The following is a 24,244-nucleotide window of genomic DNA, read 5'->3' on the forward strand; positions in this document are numbered from 1 at the left end:
CAATAGGACGAATCTTAAGTGTGCTTGTGTAAGTTTGGATCAAAACACCTAAATATCTTTTTTTTTTAAATATTTCCCCACTTAAATAGCATACAGTACATAGCTAATAATCTTACATAGATAATCACTTAGCAATTGCTTGCCTCAGAAGTAATTAGTTTTACATGTTTTCTTCAGAAAGCTTTGCACTTAGAGAAGAAAAAAGAGAGTAAAGCAGAGAACACCACTTCTTTTTTTTTTTATTACTTGCTGCACTAAATTTTTGCAGTTACTACTTAGCCTTTGCTTTTTCAAGGGAATTTCAGGAGATAAACAGGGAGCAATTTTATCCAATTCCTGTCTGAAACTCAGATTATTTTGTAATCTGTGATGAAATTAGCATGCATCTTCATGAGCGGGATGTTTCTTTGATGTGTTACCAATTGTATATGTGCTGAAGTTGCAACAGGTTTTTTGAAGTTGATATTCTTGCAGGGAAGTCAAGCACTTAGTTGCTTGAATGTTTTCTGGTTCAGGATTTACAAGTACATCTGTGTGCATAAATATGTATAATTTATACATATATATAAAACACACACATAGATGTGTCAACGTGTTCCAAGTGCAGTGATGCCACTATTGCTCAGTGATAATGCCACTATCACTGCACTCAAGTGCATTGATGCCACTATTACTCAAGACAGGCTAAGCTCCTTTTGACCTCACATGAGATTATTCAGTTCCCTTCAGGATGATATGCACTACTGATCATTCTGGTACCAGTGGATTCATTGCTTACTTTACTCAAATTTAAAACCAAAGTCTGTCAAGTAGGCAGTCCAAGCAAGCAAATGTCTAGAAGACATATGAAGCATGACAGAAAACTTGTCTTTGATGAAAAAATTTGATTACTCCTCAAGTAGTCTACCTTGTTTCCAGGTACATGAAGGAGAGAGCCACCAACAGTTAGAAAATAACAAAACTAAGCTTAAGACCTGCTTTCTGCTTCATGTTTGTACTTTCTTTTTGGTCAGATAGCACATGTGGATCAACTTTGGTGTTTGAAACTAACACTCCTTCGTAGATACTCGTATGCTGATTCTTGCCCTAAGCTCTACCTGAAGCACTTGAGCCAGCTGGTTAATCTTACCTGGACCTTTAGGTGTCCCTCTAAGTTTGTATTCTGTCCCAAGTAGGTTAGTGACAGACTTCTGTTATCACTAGTCCTTTTTAAACAGGATTACTGAATTTGCCTAATTGTGACTGGTTTTACAGATCTTCCTAATTTTAATCATTCTGCTATTTGAGCTTCCTTTTAGGTTGATGATCAGCAAGGCAATTATCCTGCCTATAACTGGTACCAGGCATCCCTTTTTTTTTCTCATTGTCATGCTTGACCAGAAGCGCATGGAGCTTCTCTGAGTAGGAGGACAGAAAAAAGTGATTTACTTAGTGTTATCCCTCACTCCAAATGAGGCAGAGGCAGCATCAGCCTCTCCTTCCCCCAGGGCAAGGCAGACACCAAGAGCAATGTGGATGAAACAGGTGGGCTTGGCTGCCTTCCTGTTCCTGTGTAGCTTGTCTCTGCTTGCCAAAAGAAGCCTACCTTAGCAGGGCAGCACTCTGCTGACACCAGGCTCTTCCTCACCTCTAATCAAAGGAAATGCCTCACTTGCTTGGAGACAGGAGGGAAACTAATGGCTTGTGAGGTTTTATGGAGTTCAAGGTCCTGCTTAGCAGCTATAATGTTTCTGTTTCCCACCACCAAAGCTTAGAGCTTGCTGCTTGTGCTCATATACCCCAACCTTAGCAGGGAACTGATACTAATCTTGACACGTGATGTGTCATAGAGGCTTCATGGTTAGAGGTCACTGTGTGTTTGCATAGCAGTTCACATGGCTGGCTGCATTCTCACTTGTCTTGTAGGTGGTGGAATGGCAGAGCTCCCTGCTTTAATAAGTAGGTACCACAGAACCCTGGGTCAAAACTAAAATTGATCCAGAGGCTTCAGCTCTCCTCTCCTGTGTGATGTCACTAAACTTGATTGTTATCTCTCTTCATCAGGCTGTTGGGAAAACTAGCTCATTTTGGTTTGCATAGGGTTTTGCATGTGAAAAGGGAAGGGCCTTTGTTTGCTGCAGGTGTATTTTCCTCCCACTCAGAATTGCTATTTCGGTTCTGAAATAGAATAAACTTTTCTCAAGCATATAAGACTGAATTTTTGTGGTGTTTTTTTTCTTCAGAATATTTGATTTTCATCCCACATATGTTGGCATTTGAATATAAATTAATTTTTGTAAAGTTTGCTGTGTGTTTTTACCAATTTCAGCCCTAAATAGGTGAGAACAAAAAGTTTGTGCAAGGTAATGGAGGGATAAAAATTCATAATGAAAAAAGTTTACGTGTACATCCACTCGAAATACCTATTTAAAGATGAAGAGGTATCACAAGGTATTATCCTTGTGTCATTTGGCCATTTTTTGCTGTCTGCTGCTGTGATTGATTCCTCTGAAGAAAAATTGTTCAACTTTATAAATTTTACAGTACACAGCCATAAAAGTGTATATAAAAAAGCATAAACAAGCCCACCACTTCAAAGGCTGGGCAGCTGTTAGTCTTTGTTGCTTTCTCTTTCAAGATACTCAGCTGGAGAAAGGCAGTTGTTTTTCCAGTGCTTTTAGTTTTGTTTGCTTGGTTTTGCTTGTGATTTCTGCAGCCATTGATTGTGGTGTCTCAAAGGCTATTTGCCATGTCCTGACATTTCTCAACCTGAACTAGTCATCAAAGCTCTTCTTTCTGCTTTCTTGATAATACATTTCTTCTTGTCTTACTTCATCATTTGTTGACTGATGGCCTAATGGTGCTGTTCCCTGTATTCAAGCTGGTGCAGTCTCATGTGGAGGATTTGGAGGCTGGACTCAAAGGGGTGATGTAAACATCTTGTCTGTGAGTTGTTGTTTGCATTCATTAAGAAGCATGTACCAGGGACTGCTCTGATATTTGGGTGTACTGTCAGAAGGCATTTGGACAGAGGTAGAACCAATGCAGCAAAGTCTACTCTGCTGTCCACAGGAGGAATCTAACTACAGCAGAATTTGCAATGGGTGAGTTCCTGCTCCTGCCAGAATGTGGTCAGTCCCCATACTAAGATTACACCAGCTGCTGGGAGCACAAGGGTTCTTGGACAACAATAATGCTTACAGGTCAGGGAAGAATGCTCAGATGGTTTGTCTTCAGACATGGAAGCACATGGGTTGTGTTTATCTTTCCCAGCCCTCATCCTGTTTGGCCATCATCCACAGGGAAGATTATGTGATTGTGTTTAGACTGGCAATATAGTCTGTAACAGGGCTACAGAACAGCTGAGGGAGTCTTTAAACATTGACAGCATGGTGGGAAAAAGAGGCATTTACCCATGGCAATTTCAAACAAAAGTATCTTTAAATAGGCCAAGTATCAGGAGGATAGAGGCAGGAAACCTGTCAAACAGGGGTCTTCCAAATTGCTTGCCACTTTGGGAAACACATGTATGAGCTGTGATGTTATCTCTCCCTGGTCCTGGCCAAAGTCTCTCAGTGTGTACCTTCTTGTTCACAGCATAAGGCTTTAGGTATTTCCCAGTTGCAGAGCTCTGGAGTGCCTTGCAGGTGCTTCTCTTGGAGTCAAGGGTTTGTATGTTTGTGTAGCAGAATTTTTGTCTCTGTAACAAAACAAAGGATATAAAGGATAAACATGTAAGACAGTTCTCTGTTACTGCTTTTAGATTTGGAGTACTGCATGTCAAGATAAGTGAATTTGTTCTTCCTGTGATTTATTCTTAAGATGATAAATTAGGGTTAATAAAAATTTGAGTTCTAATGGTGAAGATTTCTTTGCAAGTAGATAATTATTTCTGAAAAGATGTCTAGAAGTGGAAATTATTTAAGTTCAAAGTATTACCACAAACATTAAACACTTCTAATGTGCATCTGTCTCAGATCTACGTGGTTTGTGAAGTTGAATGTAGCTTGTGCTTGCAGGTTTGGTGAGTATAGATGACAGTTTATCTAGTAAAGAAGAAAAATTACTCCCACAGTCAGGCATATGCCTCCAACAGATCTCTGTGATTAAGTGTGCATAGATATTTTCCAGTAAGTTGCTTGTCAACTAAGTAGGATTAGGGTGATATTAAAAAGCTAGGCTGTAGGTCTGCTGTGGAGAATTGTTCACACTGGAGCTGCAGTGCAAGAGTGCTTTCGAGTTGAGCCTGTTATTAAACAACAATAGATTTGAGGAAGGATTATAACTGCTTTACACAAAAAGGCCATGTAGTAAATTTGAAAGAAGCTTAAAACCTCTCTGAGGAGCCTACTGTTCTTTTTCTTTTCTTGCACATTTTCTTGTGTGCAGTAAGTATACCATGGAAATTTCTCAGAAAGTAGTTTTCTTTTTCTGTAAAACACGAAGATTAAATAATATTGCTCTTATGACTGGAGTGTTGGAATGGAAGGATACAGGCTCTTTAGGAAGGGCAGGCAGAAGAAATGAAGTGGAGGTGTCACTGTATGTCAGTAACCAGCTGGAGGGTGTGGAGCTACACTTGGGGACTAAGGAGATGACCAAAAGCTTATGGGTCAGGATTAAAGGGAGGGCAGGGACAGGTAACTTTATGGTGGGGTTTCCTATAGGGAGTCCAACTAGGAGGCTGTACAAGAAAATTGGAGGGGATTTATTTGTAAAGGCATGTAGTGATTGGACAAATGGGAATGGCTTCAAACTGAAAAAGAGTTGGTTTAGATACTAGGATGGAATTCTTTACTATGATGGTGGTGAGGCACTGGACAGGTTACCCAGAGAAGTTGTGAGTAGCCCATCTCTAGAAGTGTTCAAGGCCAGTTTGGATAGAGCTCTGAGCAACCTGGTCTAGTAGAAAGTGTCCTTGCCTATGGCAAAAGAGTTGGAACTATAGGATCTGTAAGGTATGTCCCAACCTAAGCTATGCTATGATTCTGTCCTATTTGTCCTATTACCAGATAAGCATTCCTTTTACTTTAAGAAGTATGCACTGAAATATTTAAAAAGGTAGCATATGATAGTTATATATGGCTACAAAAATCTCTTTCAGAAATAGGGAAGGCTCTAGCCTTGTTGTATCATTCTTCCTTTTTCAGAGAACACCCCAGATGCAGGCTGCTTGTTTTAGGGGAGTTTTTCTTCTTGAAATTGTTCGGGTATGTCTAAATGGAAAATATTTCTAGAAAATGATGTTCAGAATGAATTTGCTATTTGGACAAAAGGAAGGGAGCTATCTTTCCAAGAGTATTAGTCTTTACCTGAGACACAGACACTCAGATTTTTTTGTAGTGAAAGAAATTCACTCACTCTCACACATGCTGTCTCCTGTCCCAGTGAGTATTGCACACTACATCACTGCACTGTTCTCATCTGAACCTAAAATAGGACATTACATCATGTTACCCAAAAGATTTACAGGCAGTTTGTCTACGAGTATAAATTCTACCTATTCACCAGACTGACTGCAGAATTAGCTTAGGGAAATTTGCACAGAGCAGCAGAATAACCTTGGTATTGCCCTGTCTTATGGAAGGAAAAGATATTACCTTCTTAGAATTCATTTTAAAGCAATGTAAAGAAAACTTCCCAGTATGTAGAGCATAAAAATACTACCAAATGTAGCTGATGCTGTAGTAGTTTTGGTCATCTCTGTAGCCCCATCACAAGAATTTTGAGCTTTGCCTTAGTGTCCTGTTAGCATAAAAGCAGCCCATAAACCAAACTGTAGATGTTTAGCTGCAAGACACAAAATAAGTGCTTCTCACTCAATATCCTTTCATATTTTTCATACAGAAGAATCTTCTTACCCTAGAATGCAATGCCCGAAGGTATCTTTGCATGTACATATCCTGATGTCACTTGTAACATGGATCACAAAATACCAACCAGCTTTTCCTGAGTCTTCATGTGGTTGAATGCAAGTTTATGTAATTATATGTGTGTGTATATTTATGTATGATATTTTTAGATGTTCATCTAATCCTGGTTTGCAGATGATATAGAATTTGAGACCAGCAATTTAGTCTACATGTTAATAATTATCCTCTTTGAAAAGATTTTCAGCTTGAGCTTTAAAAAATCTCCCTTGTTGAGAAAGCATGTCAGCCCTTCCTTGTGTTTCTGAAGTGCAGTGTAAACTCCTAGTGATTGCCTGCCCAAAGTGCAGGGTTATCTCCAAGGTTAATATTTGTGCACTGCCTTTGCCTAACTTTAATATTAATTGCTACTAAATAAATTGTAAAAAATTAATTCCCTTTCTTTTTTAGAACTTGTTGAATGCTAGATGTCTTATTTTTATTTTCACCCTTTTCAGTTTTATTGGTGCATGTGTTTTGGTTTTTTAAAAATTGTTTTCCAATACCAGCATGTGATGATTCTGCATGTAGTGCACACTTCATGTGGTCATGGCTATGGCCTAGTGCCAGCACTAAAATACATTTGAAGGTTTAGGAAATAAATCAAATGATGTAGTGATGATATACTTCACTCTTTCACTCTTGTCATGTGTTTTTCGCCTTTCCAGATCCATGGACTGATTTAAAAATTTCCCATATGATTTGGCACTTGCATCACAGCATTAGTGTAGTCAAAGTCTGCATTTTAACAAATTCTACTTATCAGCTGATAAGAAAACAGTGCAGGATAATCTTTTTGTCTGCCTAACTCAAATAAAAGTGGCATCTTGGAAAACTACTCCTTACTTGCTGCAATAGTAGCAATAACATGTTCTTAAAAATAAATTAGTTATAATTTTCCCAAACCATCTCCAAGTGTTTTTAATTACGTACATTTTGTATTGAAAAAAGACCTCACACGCCAAGTGAACAGATTTTTTCTGTCAAAGTAGATGGTAGATAAGTGTTGCCCCCCCCCATGTAAACAGTGAAAGTTAAGATTCCTTTTTTTGGAATTATGATGGGGTTTATTTGGGATTTGATGTCAGGAGAAATAAATCAAAGCACCAACATCAGAAGTAATCATGATTATTCCTGGAATTCTTCTAAAAGAAAAGGAAAATCCAAAAATTTTGCTGTGGCCCATGCAGGTTTGTTAGAGCTAAATGCAGGAGAGCAAGATTGTGTTGTGGTTTTGAAATTAGGCAAAAAATAAGCATTTTGATTCCTATATAGGGTATGTTGATATTTATAACATTAAACAAAAAGATATGAAGCTCTAAGGCCATGGCACTTCAGTGGTCAGAGCATATACCTTCCTGTGTGGCACAATCCTTGATGTATAGAGGTTAGAAGTGCAATGTATCTTACTGAGCTTTAAATACTGCACTGTGCTTGGCAGCTTCAGAAAGTCATTCCTTTATTAGTCATCTGTCTCTGAGGCAACAGAAAAAAAAGTGTTCCCAATTTATATAGGCAGCTTATAGTAAAACTGCTGCTGAATTGGGGTCTCAGTTGATCTTTGTAAGGGAATGGATCTGGGCCAAAACTCCTAAAAATGGATGTGCTTCTGCCGTTTGTCATGGGGACAGCAAATGCCTGTAGGATTCATGGGTTACCAGGTAACAGAAAAAGTTATGCATGTGTCAGAAAGGACAGCAGGGATGGAAGGAGGACAGAGCAGGGATGCACAAGGAGTATGCATGCACAGGGAACAATACAGGAGTAGTGCTCAGGGGAACTAACTGGTCTCTTCTGACACACATACATTAGAGGAATAATGAAGATGTTCCTCAGCATATTGCTTTTATATACGTCAGTGTACTCTTGTAACCTTTCTCCAATCTCATGCCTTAGGTATCTAATTTTAGCTCCTGTTTTCTCTGAGAAAAGTTATGTAATAGATTTCATTTTGAATGTTGTTTGGGGTGACCTACACTCCCACATCTTTTGTTCATGCTATGGAGTACTTTATTGCCTTATTGGAAGGACTATGAAAATAATTTCTTCCAGCATTGAATTAAGTTGCATAGAAAATTTGCAAAAATTTGTCATTTTTTTGTAATTGTTTTACAATGAATTTTTCATAGTATATGATTGAATACCTAATCCTGCTTTGTTGTGTTGCTTGCGTGCTGCTGCATTTCTGGAACTGTAGCCAATCTTATACAAGTTGAATGTCTTTTGTCTGCTCTCAAGAGAAGCCACAGGTATCCTGTGCATCAGATGCTCTTGCAACTGATTTGGGTTCCTCTCTCTCTACCCAAGAAGTCTCAGGGGAGTCTTGAGTGGATTACGTGCTTTATCCTCTACCTATTTTCCAGCAATATTTTGTAGCCTTGAGGCATTTCTCAGAAGGTGAAGCATGAGAAGTGCACTTGGCTGTGCTGATTTTGAGGAGGCAGCAGCCAATGCCCCATCAAGGGGAAGGGAAAGGCTGTGGACACTGCTCATGACAGGAATGAACTGTGTAGTTTCTTGGAAAATGAGAGGAAAGGGAAGCAAATTGAGTAGGCTTTGGCAATAGTCCTAAACAGGTTGAGGAGGAGAATTAGCCACATTAATGATTAATGATAGCAAAGCTCATTCAGCTTGAAAAGTACTTTCTATAAGTGCTAAGTGCTGGCATTAAAAATGTATGCATTTTAGTTTTAATCCACATTTGGCATCTGCAAATGGAGAGGAAAGAGAAGAGCCAGCAGTGTCATTATAGCAGCACCAATACCTCACTACAGCTGAAATCACAGCTTGCCGAGGCACACAGCCTAGGGTCTGGGTCTTGCAGAGCTCAGCCTGTTGTGCTTAGTGATATGGGTTCTCCTAAAGTGTTCCACCACCTGCCCTGCAGAGCTCTGAGTGAGGGCTTGGAAACCTTCTGTGAGTCAACATCTACTAAATGAACAGTTGTCCTCATTTAAACCCCTACTGAGGAAGACAAAGACTACGTGTAGGCTGTCACACATGGATTTCTTTGCACAATTAAAAATTTTATAAATATCAATTATCTGATCTCTGTTTTTCTTCTCAAAAAAATTGACCTGTTTTCTCTAATGTGTGGGAGACACAGAGAAAGGAAGCTCTAAGAGAAAAAAAATGCTTTGTCGTGTTATCAAGGTGGTGGCAGCTTGCCACCAGAAATGCTGTGGACCAGAGCAGCGGAGATTGTGTGGGCAGGAAGTACAGTCTTTGCCACAATCAAGCTGTGAGAGGTAGAATCTAGAACAATTTTTTAATAGAGGTATCTGAAAGGAGCTGAATAGACAAATGGAGAGGCAGAAGAGAAAGAGAAGAGGTTTGAAGTCTGAACTTTAACAGCTACAAGGCCATGCCTGAGGGTTAGGCTGAAAGGTGCTTGTTGATGGGCCATCTGATTGCACAGGGTGAAGGAAGAAGCAGTTTTGTGCTCTGACCTGAAGTTAGGCACACCAGCCTTGGCACCATCAATGCAGCCCTTCGCCTTCCTAGGCTGGTGGTTAGTCAGCAGCTGCATACCTTTGCCAAATGTCTGGAAGTGGTAACTGAAATCCTTGTTTTGCCAGTTTGCTGCAGAGTGTGTAATTCTTCTTGCCTCCCACACAGCTGTATGCTGAGCTGGTGTTATATCTTCATTTCACTCTGCTGTTGATCTAGCCTCACTCTTTATTCACACATCTGCAAACAGGGTTAGGGACTTCGTTCTTTAATTGTCTCCAGTTTGCTTATGGCAGCTGAGCACACAGGCAGGGTGAGAACATCACAGGGTGCCCCACCCGCTGGGAAGCAGAGTCTCGTCTGCTCTTTCTGTGTAGTGCTGGGCTGGTAGAAGCTGCACAGTAGCAGCAGAGGGCATCTCTTCATCACTCTCCTGTCTTCCCAGTAGACACCTATGCATTAGCTCTCAGCTGGATGTAGGAAAGATGGAGGTGAAGGGGAGTTGTTGCTCATCAAGAATAACAAGTTTTAATCTTAATTTGCCCTTGGTCAAAAATATAAACTTCTCTGCTTTGTTGACAGCCGTGCTGTGCACTGATGTGCTAGAGGCTACATTTACAGTTATGAGTTGGGTAAAATGCTGTGGTTGCCAGGGGAGAAAAGTATTAGTATTACCAATATTTATTATTTGGTCCCCATGGAGACTATAGTTCTTCAGGGAGTCCTGATTTTCACATTTTTCCTTTCTGTGGAAAAGTTACTTCTTTAACCATGAAATTCAGATAGTTGTTTTCCAAGAAGAGATGTCAAGATACTCAACTTCCTTTGTGTTCTAGTATGCTTGACAGATGCCTGTCTATGGGGAATTACTGCTTACTAAGATGTGTTGTGGCTTCCAGTCACACAGATTTCTTTGGAGTGTGGTTAATCTAATTGTATCATGGAGGTGTTTTATTGTTTTTTCCACCTCTCCATCCTCTTTGATTTGTTCTTTCCCATGTTATTTTGTAATTTGCTGCATATTTTAAATTGATGAAGGGCTACTTGGTTAATTTTGGTTTAAGTGGTCTTAGAAGTTTTTTTCAACAGAAATGATTCTATAATTTTGATGGGGAAATGAACTTTCTATTTTCTACTTAAAGGTGAACTGTGGCAAAAGCTATGAATGTGGCTCATGGCTGTAAAACAGACACAGTAGTACCTGTTTTTTTCAAAGTTTGAGTTCTTCAGATTTTCAGACTAAAGCTGTTAAAATACTGAGGGATTTAACCTTGGCAGAATAGTTAACTCAGTGTTTGGCTCTCTTACAGTGCCTAAAACAGTACGTGGAACTTCTGATCAAAGAAGGTCTAGAAACAGCAATCAGCTGCCCTGATGCTGCCTGCCCAAAGCGAGGTCATCTGCAAGAAAATGAGGTACACTCTTCCTGCAAAGAGGGTGTTTTCTTTTCCTTACAGGATGTTTAAATCTGTCTTGTTTTTATGTTACAGCTTCATTGTTGACAACATATGTTTTTATTAATACTTCAAAGGTCAAATACTCAGTTTGTTTAACAGATTATTACTGTTCCTAATTGGAATTTTTTTTCTTTTCCTTTTTCCAACAGATTGAGTGCATGGTTGCATCAGAAATCATGCAAAGGTATAAGAAGCTACAGTTTGAAAGAGGTAACACATGTAACACTACCCATTGAAGGCTGTGAGAATGAGTTTTTTCCAGAGCAATCCTATAAATCAGAATCTCTGCATATGTTCTTGCAGTATCATTCTGCGTTAATTGCTTGGTCATCAGAAATAAAAACCCCAAAACCTAAAAAGTAATTGCTTCTGTTCTTGCCTGCATGATTCCCAGAACTGCAGCACTCTGGGAATAAACTGAGGAAAGAAAATTGCTATGTATTATATTCCTAAATAACTAAGGGAGGGAGTGACTTCTATTTTGAGCTTTGCTGTTTAAGTTGACTACTAGTATTGTAGGGGCTGGAGAAGAATACTGACCTCTTTCACAGAGGCAAGATTATCTCCTGGGTTAGCATTTAGTACAGAATTAATGAGCATGTGTGTAATGATACAAACACATTAAGAACATAAGCTGACTGTATGCTCATGGAGATGTGGAATGGCGAGACCATAGAGAACTTACAGTAAAGTTTTGCTGGGGGCAGGACCCAGCCTAGAAACCACTGCAATCATTGGTAGATTTTTACTGCCTTCACTGGGCTTTGAAACATGAAATGAGTTATCTGTAAGGACCATCCAAGAAAGAGATGAAACTGTATCTTATGCTCTTGTTAATCATGTGGTTGCATTAGGATAGAGGTCAACTTGAAATAGGTTCCTACTGGGCAAGGCATTGTAAAAACACTTTCTGGTGGTTTTAACTGCATAGTATACGCTGTATTTAACGTCAAGTACAACTGAAAAAAATACATCTCATTCTCAGAAAGTTTAGTTCAGTGAATGAAAGTGGGCAATTAATTGAGACTCATGAAACTCACTTTGGTTTGGTGCCTGTTTGCAAAGCAGGCCAGGTTTATGTCAATGTGGGTCACATAAATTAAAAAGCTCCTTTTGAAAATTTGTGTCTTCAAATGGCCTGCCAGTCAACCTCAGCTGAAATGCATTGTTATGGAAGGCTGATCTTGTATCCACCTTTGAATTTGGTTCTTTTATGTCCCTTTGCAGAAGTGCTTTTGGATCCCTGCCGGACTTGGTGTCCATCCTCTACGTGCCAGGCAGTTTGCCAGCTCCAGGAATCAAGCCCACAGGACCCTCAGCTGGTCCAGTGCAAAGTGTGTGACATTGAGTTCTGCTCTGCTTGCAAATCTAATTGGCATCCAGGTCAAGGCTGTCAAGAGAGCATGCCAATCTCTTTTCTTCCAGGAGAAACAAGGTAAGATATTGAAAAAGATTAAGTATTTAGAAGCCAAAAACTCAAAGAGGCATTTTCCTGATGTTTTGTTCTAAAGTGTTTCCTTCACTTAGTTGTTCCTGTTCTTTTAATGCTGTATTCTAAAACTGAACAGCTCTTGGCAGCCTCGCTCTTTGCCAGCATTCCCAGAAAAGCACAAAATAGCTGCTTGAGCCTTTGGCCTTTTGCCCCAGTGGGAAAAATATGACATCCAGGCAGCTCATCAGCTTCACTTGAGAGATGATCTCGTTACTGCTGCTCTCCTGGACAGTGTGGGAGTCGCTAACATCATGCCAGACAGTGATTTTTATGATACCCTGTCAATCATCCCTTCTGCTGCACATTTGCTGTATGATCTTTAAGTTCTGTTTCAAGTGGTCTCTGGTGGCAAACTTCAGCTACTGAATAAGAAAGACCATTGTGTATGTGTTCCACTTCATGTCTGGGCTTTTTCAAAGATTGTGTTGCACTCCAAGGCATCATTAAAGCCCTGTCCAGCTTTGGACTTAGTTACTCATACCTTGTCTTCTTTCAAGCTTTGCTATAACAGATGACTAGCTAGGATGCTGTCATGATGAGTTCCTGATCAAATACACTAACTTTGGCACATGCTTTTGTGTGTGCATGACAAGAACTGAAGGTTGCTAAATATCATGGCAAGGTAACAAACTTTATCTACTTTTACTTAGTGTTTTGGTTGCTTTTAGTTTTTATTCCATGCTTAATTTTTTTTCTCCACCAAGTAATAGTAAAAATTGTTTTTTCATTGTTCTGGAGCATAATGTGCCTGTTAGGAGCATTAGGAGTTTCATATATATTTTATGTATACAAAGCATTTTTTTCTAGTACAGTAACCCCTAGTGTTAATAATTAGTGTGTGTCCTTTTGTCCTGCTATTGGGCAAATAAATCAATCATCAGTCCTGTTTTGCAGCAAATTGTTGATTCTCCATCAGTAATTCTTGCATCTCACAATGGCAGTAGCTGCAGGATTTGTCATTTAAGGTGCATTTTAGTTGTTAGTGACCATAAAACCTGCATACAGTAAGCTACACAATGGAAATAAAAATTGTTCCACTGTTTCAACATTCCTCTTTGTTGTGCCCATTATATCAGGGGATATCTGTGGTTTTGCACACTTGTGCAGTAACAGTCAGTGGCGACCCTAACTCATGAACAGTGACTTGTTAGGAGTCTGTCAACAGAGACAAAGTTTAACTGAAACAGCAACATGCACCAAAACCTTACTGTTCTTGATTTGGAGAGAAACTCTCAGGCAGGGTCCTCAAGGAGGGCACAGACAAGTTCTGTCTCCCTGGTGCCCCAGTCCAAAGGAATGTGGTCTGGGGTTATTGTGCAATCAAGGGATTGTTTCTTCATCTGGGAAAGAAAGGAGAGAAAAGGAAAATAATCTAGATGTACAAAATATTTAGTTGTGAGCTACCTGCTGCTCATCTGGTACATTACAGGATAAAACTGTTTAATATCTATTAATATCTACATAAGAAAAGCTGTTTTTTAATTGATAAAGAAAAGATCCTAACTTTATGCAGACACTGTAGTCATTAAGCATATTTCTAAAGATATAGTTGAAAAGTAGTGCACAGCACAATATCTGAATAATAAAACCACTTGAATTCCTGAATCTCTAGCAATTTCTCTTTTTTTAAGCAAAAAAAGCAGGCTTGCCTTCATACACAATTCTTAGACATTATTTTCTAAACTGACATGGTCATGCATTTTACTAATTTCTCACTCTCTCCCACAGTTCAGTTTTCAAAATGGAAGATGACGATGCTCCAATCAAACGCTGTCCAAAGTGTAAAGTTTACATTGAACGGGATGAAGGCTGTGCCCAAATGATGTGTAAGAATTGCAAACATGCCTTTTGCTGGTACTGTCTGGAATCTCTTGATGTGAGTACATGCTGTGCACTCTTGGCTCTCAGAAGCTTAGAAGTTCATTGCTTTGCCATCCAGCTGTCTCTTTAATCAATTAAATAAATAGATCACTAGCTTCTGGCCACAGCTCATCAGAGCTGGTGCTGGGAATTCGATAGGATTTGTATCCTCTGTTTTGCTTGTCTGACCTGTGTGAATTTAGCATTTGGTCTGAGTCAGTAAATAATTATTAAAAAGTAAAATCATATGAAAGTAATTTATTTACAATCTTTACATGGCACCTTACATGGGGAAGGGTGTTGCTTTTTTTTTTTCAGTGCTGACTTTTCAATGTTGCCTTTCTTGAAGGCATTACAGTATGAGACTAGCAATGCTCTTAGTCTGAGGATGTTTAACAAACTAGATGTGGTATGTTACTAGCAGTTTAATTTGTTTACCATTAATTGTATTCTGTGGGACAAGAAATAGATCTGCCATAGGAGAAAGAATACCGTGTTCCCCCAACAGCAGGAATTTATTGGTCTATAAGCTGCTACTGTCATGTGTTTATATTTTTTTTAAATCAGCCTGTTATCATGCCCACAGATCAGAATATATACAATACACAACATCTGTTTCCATGTCATCAGTTTTACTTTATAACTTTGTTAACAATAGCAAAGGAAATTAGGTTCCTGAGAGCTACTCCCAACTATTCAAATCTTGTGGTTGTTCCATTTGAATACTTTACTAACAATCCTGAAGTCACAGGCTTCTCACATGCTCTCACAGATAAAAAAGCAGCGTTGCCTTAGAACTAGGCCTACTATCTTGTCTGGTTTGTAAGAGGCTGACAGAATTGATAGGGATGTAATATCTCAAAAATCTGTTTTGTCATTCTGTTCTTCAGACAGATAAAGGAGCCAGCTTTGGGAAGTCTGCAGCACAAGTACTGATTTTTCCTTTGCTCTTGCTATATGTGTGTAAAATACATGCAGTGATCAGCTTATCTTCTTGGATTCTCTTGCTAAACTTCATGCTAGCATTTAAATATGCAGCTTGAGACCCTTTGGGAGAAGAATTTGTTATATATCTATAACACACACCAAACAAACCTGCTTGTGAAGACACCTAACTATAAACAAAGCACTTTGGAAAGGTTGGACATGGCCTTATCCACTTGCTTTTATCTTCCTGTGTGATTCCTGGGTTTAAGTTGTCAGGATATAGTGTTTTGTAACTTGATGAACTTCTGTTTATTGCCTACCTTCTCATTTAATATTTGCAGGATGATTTTCTCCTTATACATTACGACAAAGGACCTTGTCGAAACAAGCTGGGGCACTCCAGGGCATCTGTTATCTGGCACAGGACACAGGTAAAGCTCAGATCTTTTAAAGCTCTCTACAGGTCTACTGCTGTCATAGTTCCTTATTTTAACTCCTTAGGATAAATTCTGTGCCAAATGGTAACTGATTTTTGTAGCAGATAAAAAGAGGGCAGTAGCTTAGAGTGGAACAATTAGTTCTCCTAGAGAAGGCCCTCCTTGGCAAAATGCCCCTGCGAACCAGAAAAGGTATGTTTGTAGAGCCAGTTCAGTGCCAGTCCAGATTGTTCTCACTGAACATGGAGGATGAACTAGGTTGCCACTGTCAGTATTATTTACAAGGAAGCTCTTTCTGCAAGGCAGTTTTAGCTCTGGATCCAGAACTGGAAAGGAATTAACCTGAATACAGACATTATCTTGCTATGGTCTCTATCTGACTCTTTCCTGTTGGTTGGATAGAAATAACCCTGAAGGTTCATCCTTGAAACCCTGTAGTTTCAAACACAGATTCAAACTGACAATTGCAGAGAGTGTGGGAATACCTCATGTAGTCTAGATTCAGTGTTGCTAGACCCAGCAAGAATGCTAGTAATAAAAGAGCTCTCTGCAGCACTTTGATGCATGCAGTAAAAATGCTAATGTGTGACTCGGTCCAATCCACTGCCTCTACATTCACTTCAGAGATGGGGGACATCTGCGTATCTGAGTCATCTCTTCTTAAATTAACTGTGTGCCTGGAAAAAGCTACCTTTGAGATGAGGTACTTTTCTTGAAGTACAGATTTCTTTCCATGTGAGCATAAACCCCAAGTCTGACTAGAATAGTCATCAAGTCTGGATAAACAGCTAAACTGAAATAAAAGGAGAAGGATCTCACCCTTCTCCTTTCACCCACACCACTGGGTGTCTGAGCTGTGGACTGGCTTGTGCTTGGATTAGCCAGTGGTATCTCAGGAGGTGTGTGGGTACATGAAGTTTACTTGATAAACCTGTAGTATGAGGTGATTCATCCAATATTTGGAATCTGTTCTAAGCCACTGCAGTTTGTGCAAATATGTTTGATATATGGAATGTTTGATGATCTGTTTATTGTTGAGAAAGAAAGTGATAATTCACTACTAGTCAGGATGTAATTCTGCTAAAAACCCACGGAAGCCAAATCAACACTGCAATTGTTTCCTTATGTTAACTTTGAGTAAGTTGTTAAGGTTCTTCTTAGATTTATCCAAAGCAAATTGAGGTGAGTCTTTGGTTTGTTGTTTGTGGGTTTAAAAAAATATTTGTTTTGGCCAGAGAAAATGGCTTGATGCCTAGTAGGGCAGCAATTTCTTCAGAAGAAAAAGAACCAAGGAAAAGTAAGTAATACTCAGCAGGCAGTTTTATTTAAAAATAAACAACACCCCCCACCACACACACGCAAAACCACACTAAAAAAACAAAAACAGCAAAACAAAGAAACTGAAACTTGATGATTTCTTTGATGGCATATTGAGGTTTAAAGGAAGGTAGGTGTAAATAGATGTTTTGTATTAATTACCAGTAGTCAGTCTGGTCCATTAAATTGCCAGCTTCTAGCTTGGCTCTGTCTGACCAGTGCACTGAGCCTGGGTTGCAAAGAGCAGCATGGCAGTAGTTGCAGCTCATGTTTTTTAAAGACGAGAATTTAACTTTAGTTTCTGGGAAATAAATGCGAAGATTAGAAGTTGCATCAGATTGTCAGCACCACCAGAAAAAAGAGAATGGGTTATGAAATGTGCCCACCTCTGAAGCTGAAAAAGGAATTGCTGCTGGGAAGAAATAAGACGGTAGGGCGAGGCATCGGGGACTCCCTGTGGCGGGGCAGCAGCAGCCGCGGTGCCGGTCCCGCTCGGTGGCGGGGCGGCAGCAGCAGCCGCGGTGCCGGTCCCGCTCGCTGGCCGGGCAGCAGCAGCCGCGGTGCCGGTCCCGCTCGGTGGCCGGGCGGCAGCAGCAGCCGCGGTGCCGGTCCCGCTCGGTGGCCGGGCGGCAGCAGCAGCCGCGGTGCCGGTCCCGCTCGGTGGCCGGGCGGCAGCAGCAGCCGCGGTGCCGGTCCCGCTCGGTGCGTGGGTGCGCGCCCGGAGCGCTGTCGCACAGCGCCATCTCCTGCGGATGCGGGCGCTCCGCGGCAGCACAGCCCCACAACCCTGTGCGAGATCATCGACACCCGATTATCCTTGGCCAGCAAAAGTGCTGCTGCATCGTCCCATCTATACCATGGCTGGTTTAATATTTGCCAGCTAATTGAAGTGGCGTATCTAGCCCTGACTAGAAGAATCTGTAATGAGTGCTGCACTCTAATTTCATTTTGCCTTCTGCTGTGAGGTTTTGCTATTGCATTAGCATTCCACTCTTGCCATCATTATTCAAAATTATTCACAGACACTGTCATGTGAATAAATCTAAATTATTCACTTAAATAATTTGTGAGCATATCATTGCAGCATCACTCTTACGGTTGCCTGTGGCAAATGGGAAACTTCCTCAGGCGATGAAGCTCAACTTGAATGTTTCTTAAATAATTTTCCAAATTTAAGCTCTGTAGAAATTAACTGCTTTGTCACACTGACCAGTTAGGTAAGTCTATGGTCCTTTGCTCATGCTGGGAAGGAGGCGGTCAATAAATGTAAGTGAAAAAGATACACTTAGATCATGTGCCCTGAAGCAGCAGCATGAGCTCAGGTCTGACTGCAAAAAGCCATTGCATATGCAAAGTCCTCCTATAATCCATGATGTTAGTAATCTGTGATTGAAATTTTGAAGCTTGACTGCATGCTGGTGGTACATTGTGGGATTCTTCCCAGATTACACCACCAACACCTTGACTAATTCTTCTTGAAGATTTCTCCAGGAAAAAAAAGGAGCACCTGAAAGTGGAAGTCTTTTTTTGTAGCCTTGATTTCAATATTTAGTATTTAAGATTGGTCAAGAAAAGTAGTAGTGATTTGCTTCATTAGTTGTTTGAGATATAAGAAAACTCAAAAAGGCAAATAGCCATGTGCATCACCTTGTGTGATAAAACAGAGTTCTGTGGCACAGTTCTGACAGGAGCCATTAAGACATGAACATTCACACTACTTTCACACACATTTTCTGGTCACAGGAGCTGACTGTAGTATACACGTGGGGAGTTCCAGCTCTGATAAGGTCAGTGGCATTTGCTGAGGTCTTTCTGATGGACACAGAGGATGCAGTGGTGTAGCAGACACAGAATCTAGGCAATACTATCCCTGACACAATGCTATCCCTTTCTCTTACAGGTGGTAGGCATTTTTGCAGGATTTGGTCTTCTACTTTTGGTGGCCTCCCCTTTCCTTCTACTAGCTACACCATTTGTTCTCTGCTGCAAGTGCAAATGTAATAAAGGAGATGATGACCCTCTACCTACCTAGACTGAGAGAAGATTGGACTCATCACAACATGTTTTGATTTTACTGTTGCTGTTATGTTTCCCTCTTGCACTTACATTGCTGTAGCCTTACTTGCCCCATTCTGCTTTTCGTTGACACAGTCTTGATTCCAGGAACTGTTGTTACTACTGTTGTACAGATTGCTTGATAACAGACAAGGAGGGTAATAGAAGGCAAGTTTGGTGCTAAAGGGAGACCACAGACCTGCGTAGCTATCTGAAATTAAGAGGTGATACTGCTAAAAATAATGCAAAAGGTTGGTGCTGCCCTGCTGGTGGACTGGGGACTGTACTGAATGACATCAGCAAAACAAGCTGAAAAAGCCTACAAACTTCTGCATATCTGTTTGCTTCCAAATTTGGTGTCTTATTCCTGCATATGTTTGAGTTGACTATCATTTGAATCCGATAGTCAAATTCATGTGACTTTATTACAACTCTGATTTTGTTAAAGCCATCAGAATGTCCTCTCTAGTACCTACTTTTTCCAAGTGTAACAAAATTAGTAAGGTGCATATAGGCCATCCTATGCCTTTCTTGAAATTTGGGGAGGATCAGAGGGACAAAGTTAGTCCTGCTGCCTTCCACTAATTTTATAAAGTCTTATAAGAAATTTGTTTGATTAAAAGCTACATTTTAAAATTAATTGATGAAGCTGTAAGGTTGAGTGGTGACACAAACCTGCTATTTAATCAAGTTTCTTTTAAAAATACATTGATGGTTTTGCTTACCCCTCGACCACTAGTGTTTTTCTGAATTGTTTTTTTTTTTGCTATTGTTTAGGGTTCTGCTACACTTATAGGGCTATGTAACTTCTAATCCAGGTATCTTAATCTTTTTATAGATACATAGATATATATATATATATAAAAATAAAATCCTATTTAAACCAAATGTGTAAATAGCTGTGCTATTGAATTATTTTGGATATTCAGAATAGCTTGCTTCTGTCTTTAGAACAATTAATAAAAAATACAGGACTAACTTTACTGTTTAGCAGACTTTTGGGTTATTAATGAGTCTTTCCTTTTAAATATAAAAATACATCATAGTTATCCCTGTAGTTAATATGAAAATGCCTGGGATATTTGTGGAAGTTGTGCTTTGCATTTAAACTACTTAGCCCATTTTCAGAGATAGTATTGTATGATATGTGGTGTATTGTGCTAATAACAATACTGTGGCAAAATAAGATTTTATTTGAAAACTAATCACTTGATAGTTTTGGAAGATTCAGTACTCTGTTTTCAGGGTAGTAAAGTGTGCTATTCAACATACTGCATCATTGAGGTTTCTCTTTAGAAATATTTTTTTGAAAACCATTTTGCTCTATTTTAAAGCCAACAAGAATTTGACTAATAACTTCTTGCCATGAAATGTGAAGCACCTGAAACAATGTGTATGTCTGTAATACGAAGGAAAACATTCTTTTGAATGGCTTGTGGACTGAAGTTTTACTGCATTTTTTGGTCATCATTTATTTCTGCCATTAGCAATGTACTGACATGGATGAATATCTTGAAGCCAGATAATCTTGAAGCCAGGATAACTTTACACTGAAAATGTCTTAAGATCCTTAAATGCATCTGCTTCTGGCTGTTGTCACAGGCTGGGAATTGTTTTCATAGCTCAACCCTCAAAAATTACTCTTTATTGGCTTTTGGTTTACACTGTGTATCTGTTAAATAAAAATATTGTAGGGCGCGGTTTTGAAAAGGCCAATTTCTTTTTATAAAACTATTCTCCTCCCTTATCCTCCAAGTTTAGTGCTATCCAAATTCAAATTGTATCTAACCATAGATTTTAACTCTAAGAGCTGGAGATTGCAATTCACTTACTTGGTTTGATTTTAATGAGTTTGGCCTCTGTAATGTGAATAAAAAGGATAGCTTGTTTCCAGCAAATCTGAACTCATGATATCTTCAGATTGTTTATGGCAATGCACAGTTCAGGTCTTTTGTTATCTGAGTATCTTTAGTATTTTGGCGATCTTGGTTATTAAAAATTGCTTAATTGTTCAAAAATACCTGTAGGGAGGTCTGGTAGTGCATTTGATCCCTGTTTGTCAGCTTCAAGGGGTGTGTGGAGCACTGCTGAGTTCAGCAGGCAGGGAGGTGCTTCTCCCTCTGGCATCAGCTCAGTCCATTTCCCAGAGGGATCCCAAGCCATGCACATGAGTTGTCCTGAGTCATAGCTTCACTGTGCAGAATTAGTGGAAACCTTTCTGCAAAGGACAGCTTCCTGAAGGTTAGCTTGAACTATGGCCTTTCCTCCCTGGCCCTGTACTCCTGTTTGACTGGAGAAAAAAAACCCTGGACAATAGGATGTAAAGACTTAATGGATTATTAATTTTCTAGCTGGGGCACTGAGGGGTTTTGCTGTATTGTGGCTGTGACTGGTGACCAATTCTCCTACTGGGATCATAGTAAACAGGAAATATTCACTGGCCTGTGAACAGTATTGAGTGTCCTGGTATGAGGAGGTTTATTTTCTCTGTGCCTTTCTTAGAGATTTTATGTCCAAAATACAGCAGAACTTGACTTTTCCCAAGTGCTGTGCGGCCAGTTAATAATCAATGTCAGAATTAATGCATTTCCAGATTTAAAAGAAAAAAGGAAGATAAATTTGCAAATACAGAAATTTTAAAATGATAATTTATAATTGATACTCACAGGTAACATTATATGCAATCAGAAAACTCTGTCAGTGTATCTCTGATCTCAACATACTTGAATTGCCACTGGTGATTTTTATGACACAGCTCTTGTTTCACATCCTAGCTGTTGGAATAGACTATATGCCTACATATATTTACCAAATACCTACCCAGTCTTTTCAGCTTTGTTAAATATCATTCCATCTGTATTCTCGGGGATTTTTTTGCTTGTTTTTATGGTTGTTAATATTATTATTGTTATTATTATTAATGCTGATTTGGTTCCAAAGTAGCAATTTTGGTGGTGATGTATTAAGTTCAGGCTTTTATGTTACAGCTTATGTTGATACTGTGAAATTTAATACCCCAAAATTCAATTGTAAATACATAATTTTAAACTCTGACATTTAAACCCCCTGCCATGGGAAAGGGAATGTTTGTTTCTTTGTCTTTCAAATGAAAATCTGTTGCAACAGCTATGGCTTTTTGGATTTGCACCAGAAAAATAAGTATCATGGCATGATTTCTGCTGCATTTTTATGGTTATGCTATTATTTAGGGTGTTTTTATTCACACAGAATCAGAATTTTCTGATTTGAAGGGACCCACAAGGATCAAGTCCAGCTCTTGAGTAAATGGTGTGTTCATAAATGCTGTTTAATGGAGTTTGTACTCGTACATCATCTGCATGTTCTTCTGGGGTGTCATGTGGTGTCACATCTAGGGAGTGTGGAGTCCCACTCCAGAGGCTGTGCATCTCCCCAGCCTTGCCATTAGTTGGGCTGAAGCCAGTCCTGAGAGAGATCAGGAGCACTGGTGATAGTGTTGGCTTTTCCCCCGTGACATCGGCCAAGTCACTTACTGCCTTTTATCTCAGTCTGACCGTCTTTAAAGTGAATGGACCACTGTTTACCTCAGGAGAGCTGTGAGGACAAAGTCATTGGTTTTGAGGCTCTTCAAAAGTTTGTGAATGATGAACAATTATATATATAAGATTACTGTAGTTTTGTGTTAATATTTTAGTTTTATTCATGTTGGCATTCATCCTGAAGCCTCCTACTACTGACTTTAGCATGTCAAGAATTTAGGATACTTTCCCCAACATACTGAGAAGCATGATCTTTCCTCAGATACTCTGGTGCATAAATTAGGCAAAATCCCAAATAACAGTAGACTGAATCAACTTTCAGTTTACAGCTGAGCTCCTGACATGCAGAAAACAATCAAAATTAGGGAATAGCTCTCATTTATGGAGCTGACAGGATAAAATATCCATAGGTGAGAAAATACTAAGTGTTTTTTTTTTAAAGAATATTGTTATGGGCAGGAAGATTAGAATGAAGTTCTGTGCATTTCATCTGTAGGCCTTTTACTGTATAGGAATAAATATTTTTAATGCAGGCCATTATCATTCCAGTGAGGTGCAGCATGCATAAACCTTTCTGCAGGTTTGCTTTTCTAAGACCAAAGTTTGTACATTTCATGTACATAATCTAAAAGCCTGAGGAAAACAAGTAAATTACAGTTGTTGCTGACAGTTATACTAAGGACATCAAAAAAGCCTGCATCAGCCCTTAATTGCTAATGCACTTGTACTAAGTAAGGCATGCTGTTTGTGTTTAGAGCCCTGTGGTCTTCATTATTGCTTTGATTTGTGTATATCTTACAAGAATTCCAGGAACATTAGGTACAGGTACATGGTACATAACTGAACCTTTCTTGATCATTTTATTATGATGTATTTTAAACTTGTATAGGGATAAGCATGAAGGAGTCATGCATATGTATAAATAATGTATTTGACCAGTGTAAAAATAGTTCTGTTGATGTATTTGAAATGTAAGTGCATTTTGTGCCACTAACACTGTGATGTATAAAGGAGCTGTTGAATGCCTTTTAATGTGGTGTTTTGTACTTTGAATCATATTGGAGAGTTTAATTTGTAATTTCAATAGATATTTTAAATGAATGTGTTTCCTGTGATTCTTCATAGTGACTTTTCCCTGTGCTTCTCTGCCTCTCAGGCTTCTGGAGAAAGCACAGCCTGTGGCCTGGAGACCTCCTGCCACAGTTCTGGACATAATTGTGGTTTCTAACTCACCATCTCCCAGCTTAGCTAGAAGAGGGAATCTGAATATCTCTAGGACTAATTTGATGCACAGCTGGATCTTTGATGGGCTGAAGCCAGTCCTGAGAGAGATCAGGAGCACAGCCACTTCATCTTCAATGGTGATAGTGTTGGGTTTTCCCCTGTGACATTGGCCAAGTCACTTACTGCCTTTTATCTCAATTTGACCATCTTTTAAGTGAGTCCTTGATCCAGCTCCCACTGTATTCCATGGATGCTCTGGGCAGGTGGATGTGCTGCCCCAGGGATCACTCTGAGGTGTGTGTATGTTCTTGCACCATGGGTTTGGGTCTGGTGCAGGTGACTGCGAGCAGCTTGTACTCCCAGCTGCTGGTGTGGAAGAGAAACTTAAATGTTAGGGTACCTGTTGCCGATTCCCCAACTTCTGGGACTCTGGCTGGGCTCTCCCAGGGGGCTCCCCTGTCTGGGGAGACCCTCCTGGAGTGGTCTTGTGTCAGGAAAGAGAGATACACTGGGTCTTTTCAGTCTTCAGGTTGTTGTTTATTGTTATCTTATCTAGAGTTCTGCACACTGTCCACTCCAGGCTCAGCGCACTGGAATAGCACTGCAAAAATGGCAAACA

At 39.7% G+C, this 24,244-nt stretch overlaps 1 protein-coding gene and 1 long non-coding RNA gene across 6 annotated transcripts in view; one reads left to right on the forward strand and one right to left on the reverse strand.

The window, feature by feature from the left end:
* Positions 1 to 24,244, forward strand: part of RNF144A (ring finger protein 144A) — a 79,537-nt gene that overhangs the window by 38,856 nt on the left and 16,437 nt on the right. For 3 of the 5 annotated variants that reach the window (XM_077175052.1, XM_054629180.2, XM_054629181.2), the window contains 6 exons: positions 10,649 to 10,753; positions 10,945 to 11,005; positions 12,023 to 12,230; positions 14,016 to 14,163; positions 15,416 to 15,505; positions 18,729 to 23,502. In XM_077175052.1, the coding sequence (XP_077031167.1) occupies positions 10,649 to 10,753; positions 10,945 to 11,005; positions 12,023 to 12,230; positions 14,016 to 14,163; positions 15,416 to 15,505; positions 18,729 to 18,860 (744 nt within the window). In that variant the 3' untranslated portion in view covers positions 18,861 to 23,502. Of the gene's footprint in view, positions 1 to 10,648; positions 10,754 to 10,944; positions 11,006 to 12,022; positions 12,231 to 14,015; positions 14,164 to 15,415; positions 15,506 to 18,728; positions 23,503 to 24,244 lie in introns of those variants that run through there. The other 2 variants (XM_054629184.2, XM_054629185.2) reach the window with 1 other exon arrangement.
* On the reverse strand, positions 88 to 17,513 carry LOC143693533 (uncharacterized). The gene is made up of 3 exons (XR_013181292.1): positions 17,215 to 17,513; positions 13,496 to 13,627; positions 88 to 3,679 (listed from the first exon to the last, which is right to left on the reverse strand). It is a non-coding gene; the product is annotated as an uncharacterized LOC143693533 (long non-coding RNA).

This window comes from Agelaius phoeniceus, chromosome 3 (genome assembly GCF_051311805.1).
Source record: "Agelaius phoeniceus isolate bAgePho1 chromosome 3, bAgePho1.hap1, whole genome shotgun sequence".
NCBI classification, from domain to species: Eukaryota; Metazoa; Chordata; class Aves; order Passeriformes; family Icteridae; genus Agelaius; species Agelaius phoeniceus.